At 31.2% G+C, this 15,847-nt stretch overlaps 1 protein-coding gene across 1 annotated transcript in view; it reads left to right on the plus strand.

Annotated features, from left to right (window-relative positions):
- The window catches only part of LOC142329500 (E3 ubiquitin-protein ligase MYCBP2-like), a 145,412-nt gene that overhangs the window by 65,828 nt on the left and 63,737 nt on the right, over nt 1-15,847 (plus strand). Inside the window, exons 14-17 of the mRNA XM_075374174.1 lie at nt 6,382-6,539; nt 9,519-9,782; nt 9,883-10,011; nt 14,595-14,791. Coding sequence (XP_075230289.1) covers nt 6,382-6,539; nt 9,519-9,782; nt 9,883-10,011; nt 14,595-14,791 — 748 coding nt within the window. The remainder of the gene's footprint in view (nt 1-6,381; nt 6,540-9,518; nt 9,783-9,882; nt 10,012-14,594; nt 14,792-15,847) is intronic.

Here is a 15,847-nt window from a genome sequence, read left to right on the forward strand (position 1 = left end):
TAACAGTTCATTTAAATAATTTTAAAATTTAGCCGGCTTATTTAAGAAAATCTAATTTTCAACCTACAGTTAGTAACATCATTATAATTTGATTAAACTTTACACCAAACAGAGCTTACAAAGTTCTACTGTTCTTTAATTTATCAGTGTGATAAATCTGCAAACATTAATATTGGGAGAGACTTACAATGATTTTTTTTTTTTTAATTTACTCAATTATTACCTTGAAATAGTAATTATACTATATAAAGGATTGTAACTGAATTAGTCTGCATGAAAATGAGTTTATCTGGACTATTATCATTAAGTAAACAAGTGATAAAATTAAAAAATTTAAAAACCTACGAAACCATTTTGAAGAAATACTCTATTGTAGTGCCAGGGGGCGCTGCAGTAGAGTAGTGTAACCGTAAGAACCTGCTCTGAAGCGATACCTATGTTAGGTAATGCAAAAAACCACATCAAAATCGCCCCAGCCGTTTTAGAGAAACACATCTTCTGCAGCGCCCGCTGGTGTCTTACGATCATAAAACATGTCTAAGAAGCTGCTTTGAAGTGATACCTATGTAATGCAAAACTCCGCATCAAAATCAGTTCAGTAGTTTTTAAGGAAAATGGTAACAGACACACACACACAACACACACCACACACTCAAAACCTCTTTCCCTAAACATGTATACCATCTCCATTCCATCATGGATAATAAACGAGACAGGTATGTTAAATATCAACACATAGAGTAAATTGAACATGGTCTGGGTGAATGAAGGTTTGGATGATCTGGATATTTCATTTGCTCATCAGGCTGGTCTAGTGGTTAACTCATTGCAAATCAGTTGATTTTGAAGTCAAGAGTTCTGAGATTCAAATTCTTATAAAGGTACTTACATTTATACGGATTTGAATACTAGATCATGGACACTGGTGTTCTTTGGTGGTTGGGTTTCAATTAATACATTTCTCAGGAGTGATCGACCTGAGACTGTACTTCATTTACATTCATACATATCATCCTCTGAAGTAATACCTTACTTCCAGAGGCTAAACAGAAAAAGAGAGAGATATTTTATTTATCCTATTGAGATCATAGTAGTGTGAGGTGTAAAATACAGTAACTTATATTAAATATTTCTAATGGACACAATAATAGATTCAAATTTTAATTACGGTAGCACTTTTGAAGAAAATAGAGATATGCCTGCAATACAGTCACTGTACTGCCCACATTCAGATGATAGTCAGGTGAATTCAGTGGGCTGTTTTAGCTGCAAAGCTTGCTTGTGCATAGCACACACCTAATCGAGAGTCTTTAATTATTGAAAGTATGAAAAACGTAAATTTTTTGGTTTTAAATACTTATAAATTAAATTCATTACTGTGTGTTTCGCATGGTTTGTCTGATTTAAAATCACACCAAAATTACAAAAGTATGGGACTCTGAAGTTTCGAAAGATATAAATGATGTATATATTTAAAAGATGCTAAAACTGAATCTGTCTATATAATCCAGATGTTTGGAAGTATCTCAGTAAACCGTTGTGCTGAAGTTTAATTTTCCACTTCAGCCTTTTTTCAGATTTTCTATACTTTCCAAAAATTAAAAAAGTTGTGTTAAATTTAAAAAGGACCATACATACGGACAGGTGTATGAAATTTAAGCAGATGTAAAAAATATGAATTCCAAAAATCTAGATTTTGGACTACTATGCCATATTTACGACACAGTGGACCATGCGCTAAAGTCAGTTTTTTAAAAATATTATCTTTCATACTAATGTAAGGTAAACAAGTTTCATTACTCTATTCATTTCAGTTACCTGAATGTAAAAAAGTTAACGTTAAAAGAATATCAATAATTTTAAAAGTAAACTGACAACTTCTATTATTGTATCACCTCGTACATCATTATAAATATTAAGCTCAACATTGGTTTTTAGAAATCCATTTTTCAAAAAAAAAACTTTCTTTAATTTTTCTACAAGAATTAAATAAATTGTAATGAAAACTTTCCAGTTAAATTTGAGAACCAAAAGTGTGGACTAGTATTTGAAATTAGAGTAAAAAATGTTGTAAACCTAAATTCTGAATCTTTAGTCAGTATACACTTGTAATGTATATTTTAAAAATATTAATTTCATGTTGGTTTTCAAATAGATATTGTACTATTACCAATATTAAAATGCTTTTGCTGTTCTGTATTAGCAAAGTTAAAATTTAGAAGAATATTAGTTGGATTTGAAGGAATAGTTTAAATTAGTTAAGATTGATATACTATAACTTTATTACAAAATTCCTTAGTGTAGGTGACACATTTTTCTAAAAAAATTTTGATTTCCAAAAGTAAATGTTATGTATTTGGAAAATTCAAACTAAGTAAAAGAACATAATGTATTTACAAATTTATTTAAAATTAAAGGAAAAATTGTGTAAAAACACAATTCTAAACACCTGAGAAGTATGTACTGCTATATCTAATTTTTCTGAAATTTTCTCTTTCATATATTTTGGTGTTATAATTGGGGAAGTTAAAATTATTTTTTTTTGCTTGATGATACTATCACATAAGCTTGTAGCTTGTGCATGGGTTATGGAAATTGAATTTTTGTAGCATATGAAAAATGCTGTGCCGGACAAGGATTTCAATCCAGGGCTTCTGGATGAAAGGCTGAGATGCTACCACTTCGTCATGGAGATTGGAGGAATGTTTCCTGAAATATAAATTGAATTTAAAAAATAAGGTCACCCAGCTCTAATTGGCAAATTTAGCATTGATTTTGACTTAAAAAAAATTGTACCTTCTGAATAATATATGAAATAAACTGTTTAAACAAATGGTACAGCTGAAATTAGAAGACATGTTTTATATGTGTATTTGAGATTAAAGGAAAGATAGTTAATGATTATTTCCAAACCTAAGGTTGGTATCCTTGTTTATATTTTTTGAGCTATTAGGGATATTTATTTGACATTCTGTTTCTGCCCTCTAACAGAATCCACTGGTGTAGAAACAATCAAATGTTAGCCTTCAAAACTTGGATGTTAATTCCAATATTTGATGTTCTGATAATGGCCAAACTTCTGAGAAATTTGAATGAAATGAAATGAAATTAATATGTAAGAAACATGAATGAATCACTGCCTGGATTCTAATTTGGATACTACTTATAATGTATGATGGACACTATCTTGCACAAATGTACATTTCATATCTTGTATATGTCTGGGTCCTTGAAAGGAATATATAAGGCATAGTTAGAGCAAATTATCTCTTAAGGTCTAAAATATGCAGATGTACCTAAGTTATTTTTTGTTAGGAATGGTTTCTAAAATTATGCATAGAAACCATGTAAGGGTTTTACCATAAAAATAGTTCTTTTCAAACTATGTTAAAAAATCATACAATAATTTAAAATTAAAACTTAATATATAAGGGTTATTTGTCGACTTACAAGTAAACAATTTCTTTGACCCAAATTAGCACGCACAGTTTGTAAAATAATGCATTTATTAAAACACAAGGGTTATTTTTTTTCAAGGTCTGATCGGTCGCAAAATAAAAACCCACGCAAAAATCGGATGAACCTTTGTGCATATGTGTTGCGTAGCATCTCTAGTATGACCTTCAATCATGCCGCGTCACTTTGTTTAGTTCTCAACACGCAGCTGGCACGTAAACATGTCTACAACAATAGCATCTCCCACCAAATGTGAAGTGCGTGCGGTAATTAGATTTCTTCAGGCTGAGGGGAAAATGCAGCTGAAATTCATTGACAAATAAGTAATGTGTACGGTGAAACTTCAATGAGTGACAGCAAAGTGGTGCAGGAACTTTAAAGCAGGACGTGCAGATGTTCATGATTCAGGCGGTCAGGGAAAGAAGCAAGTGTCAACCAATGATCTCGTTGAGCGAGTGGATGAGGCAATTCGAGAAAATCGTCTGTTTACAATTTCTGCATTGAGCAATTCATTTCCTGAAATTTCAAGGTCAGCTCTCTACACCATTGTGAGTGAGAGACTTCAGTACTGCAAACTGTGTGCGAGATGGGTTCCCAAGATGCTGTCCGACCATCACAAAACAATGAGAATTGACGCCTCCCTAATGTTTCTCCAGCGCTACCACAATGAAGGAGAAGATTTTTTGAACAAAATTGTCACAGGGCACGAGACACCGGTCCATTTTGAAACTGAAGAAACTGAAGAACAATCCAAACAGTGGATGCATTCTCATTCTCCCAGTAAACCAAAGAAGTTCAATCGAACCTTCTCCAACAGAAATTGTATGGCTACTGTGTTCTGGGACCAGAATGGAGTTCTCTTTGTGGAATTCATGGAACGTGGCACGACCATCACTGTATCCTCATACTGCGTGACTCTTCAACGTCTATGAAGGGCAATTCAGAATAAGCGGAGAGGAATGTTGTCATCAGGCATTGTCTTTCTCCATGATAATGCTCGGCTGCACACTGCAGCTGTAACAAAGAAGCTCCTGCAGCGTTTTCATTGGGAAGTGTTTGATCACCCACCATACAGCCTGGACTTGGCTCCATCTGATTTTCACCTCTGCTCACATGAAACGCTGGCTAGGAGGACAACATTTTCACACAGACATTGAGCTGCAGACCAGCATAGAAACACAGCTGAAAATACACGCGGCTCCGTTCTATGACGAGGGTATTGGAAAGTTGGTACCATGCTACGACAAATGTCTAAATCGGAGTGGCGACTATGTAGATAAATAGCGTAACTATGTAAGTACTTATTACAAATAAAAATTTTTTTAATTTCGTGACCGATCGGACATTGAAAAAAAAATAACCTTTGTATATAAAAAAGAATAATATATTCAGGAAGCTACAATTAATTGGTAGAAGAAAAAACAAAAAAACAAAATGAAATACAGTCAAAAAATGAGCCACATTTTTTGACTGATTTGGTACAAAGAATTGTTTACATGTAAATCAAGAAGTATCCCATATGATATAGAATAGTTAATTATTTTGAGTGATTTTCTAACATAGTTTAAAAAGAGATATTTGTATGGTAAAACCCGTACGTGGTTTTAAAAACCATTTATAACAAGGAAAGACAAAAAATAAATTGTGTACATCTGGCAACTTTTAGACCTTAAGAGATAATTTGCTATAAATGTGCAGTAACATATCTTGGACATTCCTTTCAAGGACATATTACAAGTTATGAAATGTGGATTTGTATAAAGTGGTGTCTACATATATTGTAGTAATTCATTTTTATTGGCAAAAAAGCATCATCATGAAATTCATCATCAGTTATTTGAAATATATAGTGGCAATGCAATTTCCTGTCAAGCAATTGAAGAATGGTTAAAATTATTTGAGAATTAGCAAATAGATAGTAACAACTATCACTGGCAGGAAAGGCAGTTTTCATTGTGAATGATCATCACCTGAATGAGATTAATTAAAACAGATCACTTGTTGGAAATAATTTTGGAAAAATTTAACGCTTTCATGAAAGTATACATCATATTTGAATGGTCTTGGGTATTGAATCATCATTATTTATTGTCACATTAATACAATAGAATAAATATGTCCACCCATGAACGATTAATTTACAGCAAGTGAATGATGATTTGTAGCTTTGTTTTCAGACAATGTTGTGATTTCAGATAAATGTTGGATTCCATTACTTTGACCTAAACTGAAATAAAATTCATATTTAAAGTAGAAACGTTTTCTACATTTGAAAAAATACTGAATAGTTCTTTTTTAAAGAAACTTTTGGCTATACTTTTCTGTCATAATCTATTTATTTTGCTTATTAATGAATTCATATCCAAGTGGTGATACAATTAATGCAACAACATACTCTGAAACATTGAAGATGCTAAAAAGGCAATTAAACTTTGACAAACAGGAAAACTGACAAATTGTATTGGGCCTGTGTATGACAGTACCATAAATCTATGTATGATAAATGTTACAAAAATATTAATTAAAATAATTCAAGGAATTATACCTTCCCGACAGTCAAGATCTAGTACTTTGTTACTTTCGTGGTTTTGGACTTCTGAAAGTAGGCCTTTCAAAAAGATATTATTACTTATGATGATGATGTTAAAAATTTTACATAAGAGTGGCTGTTCAGTATTGGGCACAATTTTTGTGACATCATTCAAAAGATGTGAAACTGGTGTTACACTATGGAAAGTGCTTACTTAAGTAAACTTACAGAATTCGTTGAAAAGTAGTGCTTGAATTGTACTTTCAAGAAAGTAAAAAAAAATTGTTTTAATATTCAGTACTTTGTCTTTTTTCATATATTTATAATTTCATTTTTTTTATTTTCCTCTGAATATTGGATTTTTGTATTGACATATATACTGCAATCTGTTTTAGGGAATGTGGTTGTGGTGAAGGTGACTCAGGTTGTGCAGAGTGTGGTTGTTGCCGTATTTGTGCTAGAGAAAGTGTTGATAATTCAGAATTAGCAATTTTAGGTCCTAGCGGTGCTGGAGACATTGCTGGTATGATGCGACTGGATCTTATATTTGGAGGTTATTTCTTTCATATACTTTTGATTCAAATTGAATTATTATTTGTTAGGATTATTTTAGTGATGTATAGCAAAATCTCTTTGTATACATGTTTCCGGTCCTTGGATTTTATGTTAACATTCAATTTCTTGTCGGGATCTTTATGCAAATATTTTGGTTTAATCTATAATGGTGAAATTTTAACTTAAAGGCCTAGCTTGTCATAACTTGGTATATATATATTGTGTTAATATGATATAGTAAAGAAAAACGTTAAACACAGTTGGTGATTCACTATCTGACGATGTGGGATAACTGCAAAATTTAATTGTCAAAAGTTTATTAAATGTTTATGTAACTGTGTTTGGTTTTTTCTTTACTATATCATGTTAAGATTAGTTAACACAGTGGTAATTATAACAATAAAATATTTGAATTTTAAGAAAATATATGTGTATGCAAATATGTATATAAAAAAGAGATTTTTTTTTTGTATGAAATGTCTTAGTTTACAGTCAGATAAAATCATATTCAAGTAATTTATTTTTAAATATTAATAAATGAACCATTAAATAACAGAAAGTAGGAATCAGTTTTGAAAGAGGATTACTAAATGTCTCTACTAACTCTGAAGCTCTCCCTGCTGCAACTGGTAAAAAAATTACGACCAAACACCAATACTTTTTGCTTTCACATTTTTCTAAGTGCGATTGTATGGTGATTGCAACGTGAATTTTGATAATGCTGTGAAATTGATAACCATGTATTTAAATTAGTTTAAACAACTAACTGATGCTCAGCATCAGTTCAAATCAAATTGTCATGTAGACAGTTTGAGGAAATAACAATAACAGTGTGTGTGTGTGTGGACAATCTAAAAAGAATTGAAGTTTCTGATATAACTTCATAAGGTAACCTGCCACATCAGTTAGTAGTTATGAATTCCATAAATAACTGTTTAGGATGTCCTGCAGTGACATTATGATTATGAACTATGCATGTTACAGGCTATAAGACCAGCCAGGTAACAGAATTTTGGAATCTCATACAGGAGGCTGTGGAGAGATGACAGTTTTATTGTAAGTTTTGTTTATGGGTGTTTCTTTTTTATGGAAAATACAGTGATTGGTCATTCCTATTTTAATATAAGCTCCAGAACTGGCTGTTTTTTTTTTATTAAATAAAGGTTCTGACAATTTTCCAAAAGTATGTGGTTCACTTTAATAAAATGTCTTCTTACTGTTAAATTTGATGGTCTATAGTTTGCCATCCAAGACCACAGATCTTATCCTATCCAATATCTTAGGAGGTACATTAGGGATGTTCTCTGTCTGTCTGTCTGTCTCTCTCTCTCTCTCTCTCTCTCTCTCTCTCTGTGTGTGTGTGCGTGTGAGAGAGAGAGAGTGTGTGAGTAAGAGAGTGGGTGAATGAATGAGTGAGTGAGGAGGAGTGAGAGAGAGAGCATGTGTGTACTGTTTTAATAAAGATAGCGAAGGTAGTGAACTTGCAGAATTAGATACTTGATGTAAATATAAGTAAGTTTTTTTTTGTTATAAACAATTAAAAAAATTGTAAGGTTACAAATTTTATGTAAAAACATTAGTATGAAATAATCAAGATTTTTTTTTTTAATTTATTGTCTCTGATCATTAAATTTGAAGGATTAAAATGATTTATTATGGAAGCCTTAACAGTTAGGTATATTAATAGAACTATTATTAGGTAGGATTGTTATTCTTCTGTTAGTTGTGCAGAGTTGTGTTTTTAGATAAAATAATAAGATGCCATCGGCCTATTTCATTATAAGCTTTGTATTGTCTGGGCACACTACATTTGTATTTTTAATTTATTTTAGTGTGAATAGTGCTACATCACCAAATAGTTTGCTTGCACCGAACAGTCAGCTGACTGCTGATAATATTAACTGCTTATCCTTATTATGGGTTGTTTTACAAATGTTGGAAGAAATGGTTAGGAATAGTATAAAATCATTAATGTCAAGAACCTTTCAAAACATACTCAGAACAGTGCTAATTAGAATAGTGAACACTCAACAACTTTATATTCTAACAACTAGAAGTGCTAGGAACTGTGTCTTTTTTTTTGCTTATTCCTTTCCAAGATCATGAGTTGGGCATTGAATCACAGCTAACCATTTTATCATCCCCACTTAACTACTCTTGTCATACTCACTCATGAGATCAAATCATATCATGCATATCTCTTCATCCAAATAAGATACCTTTTCTTTATTTTTTTATAATTTCCTGGATATATTCTTGTCCTTATCTCTACCATCTCCCATTCTAACACTTTTCTTGTTGTTTCATTTTCCATCAGATCATATACGTAGATCATTATAATCTACATCTCATTTCTTTTTCCCAGCTTTTCCTCATAATCTTAATAACCAGTTTTAAAATATAATTTATTCCAAAAATTCCTGATCTATGGTATTGTATAGCCTACTAACAAACTTTTCTGATTTTACTACACCTAAAGTTATTTTATTTTTTATTTTTCCATTTATTCTATTTAAAAATTATTAAAAAAATTGTTAATTATTTAAAAATTATAAACTAATATTTTTTGAAGAAAAGTTATTTGGTGGAGTTAATGTGTTAGGATTGTCATTAAAATGTAATTTTAAAAAATTAAGTTCTTTTTTCACTTTTTGGTTGTCATTGAGTGTTAGAAAAGCAAATGAAAGTATGCTATCTTGTTTAATAGCTATATTTACTGCAAATCATTCTGTTTTTCCCATTCTAGACTTCATCTTAACTTGCATGGATTAAAGAATCTTTACTGAACTTGAATCCACTCATTTATTTTTTAATGCTCTCCACATTATTTCTTAGTCAGACTATGTGTGTTGTAAAAACTGTTCAATATTTTATCAGTTGACTTCAACTATTCTTTATTTTATTTCTTTAATTTATTGGTGGTAATTATTACATTTCTTATATCTGATTAATAATTAATTTGTTTTTTATTTTTCAGGTCGCCATGGAGCAAGATTGCAGGATCATTTACAAAGAAGACTTGATGAAAGGAAACAACGTCAAAGAGGTAAAGTGTTAACTAAACATGGTCCGGCTGTAGCAGGAGCAGGTGGTGCAGTTATTGGTAATGTTGGAGGAAATGGTGGTCCATCAGTGTCACGAGTTAAACAGACACGTTCAACAGCACCTTCTCAGACAACAAATAAAACTATACCCGGAGTACATTTACGATCAGCTGCCATACAACAATCATCTGTTGTCGGTAATGATTGCTTTTATTATGTGTGCATATCTTTTTTTAATTTGGTTCTTTATGTTTGGTGAACTTGAGATGTTTACATTAATTTTTTGTTTATTTTTAGCCGAAGAAATGGCTGGTGGTAGTGATGTGGAAAGGGAAGCCAGCAGAGTAACTTCACTCCCTCCTGCTAGAGTTTATCTTCCGAATGATAGTCCTATTGTACAAATTGCTTCAGGTTTACATCATACAGGTGCATGATAAATAATACTTTTGTTTGTTTATATTATAATGTGTACGGTCATATTTATGAAGTTGAATGAGAATGAAGTTCAAATCTTGATGTACTTTTAGGTGCGATCAGTACAATATTTTATGTTATTTTCCTCTTCATTAATCTTATTATCTTAGTGAATTTTATTTTCTTAAAGCTAAATATAAAGCTTAAATTTCAGCAACCAATTCTTACTTACACTTCACGCATGCCTCCATTTATTTATAAGAAAAATGTAACAATTTTCAAATGTGAATTAGAATTTACTTAAAAATTGTATAAATTGATAAGTTTTTGTGGATCTATTTATTTCTGTGGTTTACATTTTCTTTTCATTCATATTTTGAATCTCTATTTTAATCACTTCATATCATGTTGTTTAACTGTTCTTAAGAAATGATAAAATATATACATTCTTTAGGCACAGGTCATTGTCAAGAAGGCTTTACGTTTTATAAAAAAAAAAATATGCATTTGTAGATTTCTTCTTTCTGTTAACTTAACATGATGTGAAATTAATAAGTAATATTTTATAATAAATGTTTTCAAGTACAGTTCTAGGTTACGTAAACTTGATTTACATAACTATTTAATTTAGCATTTAAAAAAAATGTAAATGTGCTTTTTAGGATGAATTCAAACCTGTAAAAAGATAATTTATCAATCTTTTGGTGAAGCTGTCACCGTTTTAACTGAAGTTTGAACCCTTGTCAACTTTTGCATTTTTCATATGCCAAAAATGTTATAATTTCCTGTCATTCTCTGATGAAAAAGCACTAACCCTGGAGGCAGCAACTATTGATACTTAGTCAGATATACTAAGATTCAAAATATAACCCAAAAAAATCTATGCTTATTTATTTGTATGATATGTTTATTATTAGAAATGTAATTGTGAAATTTACCAATTTTCTGAATAGCATTATTAAATGTGGTATATTCTTTGGTGATTTTAGTCACACTGTAAAAACAATATTATTTATATACTTTTTATATTGTTATGTGTGACTTTATGTGCTGATAATAATATAATATGCCATAAAAGCTTAGACTTTGTAAAATAACTTTAACATCCGAAAAATTTCCATTTGGTTTTGTGGGTTCCTTAGGTGTCAAAATATCAAGATCTGGTGAAAACTACATATGCCCAAATTGGACTGATTACAATACACTTTCCATTCTAGAAATGTAGCTCTGTTATAGTGCTATTTAGATGGAAAGGTAATAATTCAAGAAATTAAACTGATTTTATATTTTAATTGATATTTAATACTATAAATTATGTTTAAAAACTGAAATAGCCATAGTTTAAAAAAATCCTCTGTAAAAATCAGTAAATAAACATGCTGAAAAAAAAAACTTTTTTCCTTCTTTTTAAATGATGTTGCAATTGTGATGGTGGAACTACCCAGTTTTATTTAACTTTGATAATCAGTAGGAATTGGTTTATTAAATTGTCCCTTGGTTGACATTTTATATCATACCCTTCAGTTTTTAAGATGCTTCTTGAAATGTATCTAAAAATGTTATAATTTTTTTTTCTTTGTAAAAAGAAAATAATTTAACAGGAAAATGTTAAACATTTCCATTTAATTTTACATACACAATCATTATTGTAATAATATTTTTTATTTTTACTTTTTAAGAAGCTCTAGTTTTTTGTGTTAAAATGACACACATTTAGAAAAAAAACCTCTACTAGTTTTAGAGTTAAGCTTATTTATTAAAAATAATGATTTATAATCTTAATCTCTTCAGTTTATTCATTAACTTCATGTTTACAGGAACTCTGATTCACATATTTGCTTCACTGGTTTTTCCAATTGCTGTGGTGTTGTCAAAAAACATCTTATTTCACATATATCAGAATCGGAGTTTATTTTTACTTTTTGTCATTGAAAAACCTTCTCTTTTATTCACTTTTAATATAGATTGCAGGGTGACATTACAATCTGTTCAGAAGGTGCAGTAGGAAGGTTCTTATTGTCTCAGGAGTGACAGTAAACTGTTATATCTTGGAGGATTTTAGTCTCTGTCTGAATTGATCATCCTGTCCCTCTATTAACCTTGATCCCTATCGATTTTCTCAACTGCCACACTGGTTACATCTACAAGACTAAGGAGGTGGTTCCTTAGTGGTGTTTTGAGAGATATTGTCTTTTTCAAGTACTTCATTTCCTATTTGGAGTGATTATAAAGTGTTAACTAATGTTTGAAATGCTTTTAAAGTAATTCTAACCTTCTTACTGTTTATTATCTACTTATCTACTCTCACTATAATGATACAAATACACTTTTTATTATAAATGTCCCATTTTTGTCATCTATAGATTCCAGTATATGCCAGATAGAGATACTTTTCCTGTAGACTTGTTTAGATTTGAGATTGTGCTTATTATATGTTACATTTGGTTAACTCCATTTTGGCATTGGAATTGTATATAAATCCTAACTCATAATAAGACTCAAATTTATAAAATTATTGAGGATGTTTTATGGAATATATGTTTTATTGTATATTAAAAGTAAAGGTCAGTGGAGAAAAGTAATGGAGCCAATGAAGAAATAATACCACAGATCTTGCTTCACAACTGAAGGAATTATTTACTGTTTCAACCACCATTACTTGATTCCTTTAGAAAACCAATCAAAACAGACTGAGAAAATTGCTGATACTTACCTGATGAACCAGTATTTTGTTGTATTGGTTGCACTTATGTAATCCGTTGATTCTCTGTTGCCAATCACTTTTTGTTAGTAACCATTCTTACTTTTGATGTATACTTGGTTACTTATCATGGCATTAGTCTAATGTGGACCTTGCCTTCTTCAACAGTTTAACTCCAATCCTCCTTTCTCTGAACCACTGCTCTCCATTCCTTCACTCCCATTGGCCTCAAGTCCACCAGCACCTCATCCAATTAACGCTGCCTTGATCTTCCCTTCTTGTATTGTACAACACGCCATACAATCGTCTACCTTGCATGTCTGTTACTTGGCATTCTCTCCATACGTCCCTACCATACATTACCACTGGCCTTATTAAATTTTTATGTACTTTCATTTTTGTGTTGCGGGATATTAGTTCAGATCTTAAAAATTTCCTGTTTTCAAAGTATGCTCTATTATTCAACATGATTCTTTTCCTTATGTCTTCAGAAATTTTGTTATCTTTGGTAATTTCTGTACTAAGACATATAAAATTTTAGACATTTTAAAACGATTACTCACCAATTCTTACTTTATTTGTCTGCCTTCTTATTTCAGATCCCACTCTCATATATTTAGTTCCTCTCATCCACTTGTAACCCCACCTCATCCCCTTTTCTCTGTAACAGATATAATATCTCTTGCAAGGCATACATATTTGTAGCAATTACAACAATATCATCTACATTTGCCAGCACTTAAATGGTTCTGTTTACAATTTTTTTCTCTAACATTCAATTCCTCTACCACTTTGTGAGCATCCTAACTTCGTAGGGGAAGACACCTGCCTTGTGACGCTTCTGGTAGCCACCCACCTGTTCCTAGCCCTGATAGGCTTTAACGGAAGCCACTTTGTGAATTGTGCCAACATTGCATCTCCTAACCCCAATGTCCATCTTATTCTCTCTGCTTACTTTCTTTTCCATCAATACTATACCTGAGATGTCTGAAAGTGTCATTTTGACAAGCCTTATAAGTTTATGTGATATTCCATAGCTCTCCATAATATCCAATACTTTGATTCTGTTAATCTAATCAAGACTTGCATAAAATCTACAAACAGTGTATGCAGATTTATATCATATTGAGAACATTTTTTCCATTATCTGTTGCATTATAAGAATCTGATCTGCAGATCCTGTCACTTTCACTTTTTGAAAGCCACACTAATATTCCTATAATCTCTTCCGCAGAAGAACTTAATCTTTTGATTAGAATAACTGGAACACTTTATATGCAACACCCGTGTGATTCCTCTTTAGTTAGCATAATCCTGTTTATCACCTTTCTTGAACATGAGATATTACCAGGCTTATTTTCAAGGTCTTTCGACATCCCTTCCATATTCCAGCTCAACAAAATCAATCTATGATACCACTCAACAAACTTTCTACATCTACACTTCTGCAGCCCAGGAATTATTAAATCTTTCCCTACTGCTTTGCTATTTCTTATTCTTCTTAGCATTTTCTTATCTCCGTACCTCATCCTTACCTATAAAGGACAGGATTTGCTGTTTTGACTTCATTGTCATGTGCTTTATTTGATTTAATGTCAGTGTTTTATTGGCATCAATGACTTCTCAAGACACCCATCCAGCCATTTACCCTACTTACAACCCCGATATTCTCAGGCTGATAATCCCTGAGATGCTTCAGATGTTATGAAATGATTGGGTTACAAGTCGACAGTTCAACATCTTACCCAGGACAACTTGATATATCGTTTTTAATAATTATTTAATTTTTTTTAATATTAAACAATATGGTAGTGGTTAATTGGCATTTCAATTAATTAAAATTTTTATTCATAGTAATTTTACAATTTTGTATGCTTTTATTGTGTTATTACAGTTGCCTTAACTCAAAGTGGGGATGTATATACTTTTGGTAGTAACAGTTACGGTCAGTTAGGTTGTGGTGATATAATGGTGAGGGGTGGATCAGTTCATGTGAAACTACCAGGACCTGCTAGTCACGTAGCTGCTGGTAGCAATCATACTGTGGTGTTATCGACTAAAGGAGAAGTCTATACTTTTGGCAGCCATCAGGTACTTATATTATTTTATTTGTAGTTTATAAAACACTCAGATATTGCTGTTTTAAAAGGTAATAATTTAAAAGGAAAGTTTTAACTAGTATATAGGTCAGTTTAATAAAATGTACCTGCTTTTTAAAAATAAGATTAATGGGTAGTGAAACTCTCTTAAGAGAATGATTGACTCTGATATGTTTGATGTATTACTTTGGAATTATGTGATGTAATGATATCAGAATTGAAAATTTAAACCTCTTAAGAAAGATGAATACGTGAATGATTAAATTGGACTATAAACATGAGGGGAAATCTATGTTTGTTAAAAATAAACATACATTGACATTGTGGAGAACAGAAAAACTTGATGTTCAAAATAGACTATTGAAATCTGAATTTAATACAGCACTGGGTGATTTAAACTAGAATAAGACATTAGCCACAGATGATTTAGTATCCAGATCATCATGCTGTTTAATTGAATTAGGATCGACTAGGTTTATGATGTATAGATTTGCATACACTTTCACAAGTATATGAAACTGGAAAGGTACCCTCAAATTTCTATAAAAGTATAATAATTGTAATTCTTAATAAAGTAGGAGTGGATACGTGCAAGAATTATTGGTTTATCGGTTTCACATCTCACAAAATAATAAAAGGGATGATTTAAAAATGAATAGTACGTTTGGTTAAAGTTGGAATACATTAAAGTCAGTTTTGTTTAAAAAGGAGCACAGGTACAATGGACTATCTTTACTCGTGAATTAATCTTGGAAGGCTTAATTTCCAACATTATACTTGATTGGAAATTGAAGTTATCTACGTGGTATTTATAGATCTTAAGACGGTGATTAATATGTGGAGTGGAGTAAATTTTTAAAAATTTGACAAAATACAACAGTATAATAGAACTATTTATATTGTCTAAAAGAATAGAAGACTCAGTCAGAGAATTCAGTCTCTGCTTCCAAAATTTCAATTGGCATGATGATTACAGACTTCATCATGGAGATTGCACCTACTAAAATAGAGTTAGAAGAAATAGTGATTGGTATAAATTCACTGATTG

This window comes from Lycorma delicatula, chromosome 8 (assembly GCF_047948215.1).
Source record: "Lycorma delicatula isolate Av1 chromosome 8, ASM4794821v1, whole genome shotgun sequence".
Lineage (NCBI taxonomy): Eukaryota > Metazoa > Arthropoda > Insecta > Hemiptera > Fulgoridae > Lycorma > Lycorma delicatula.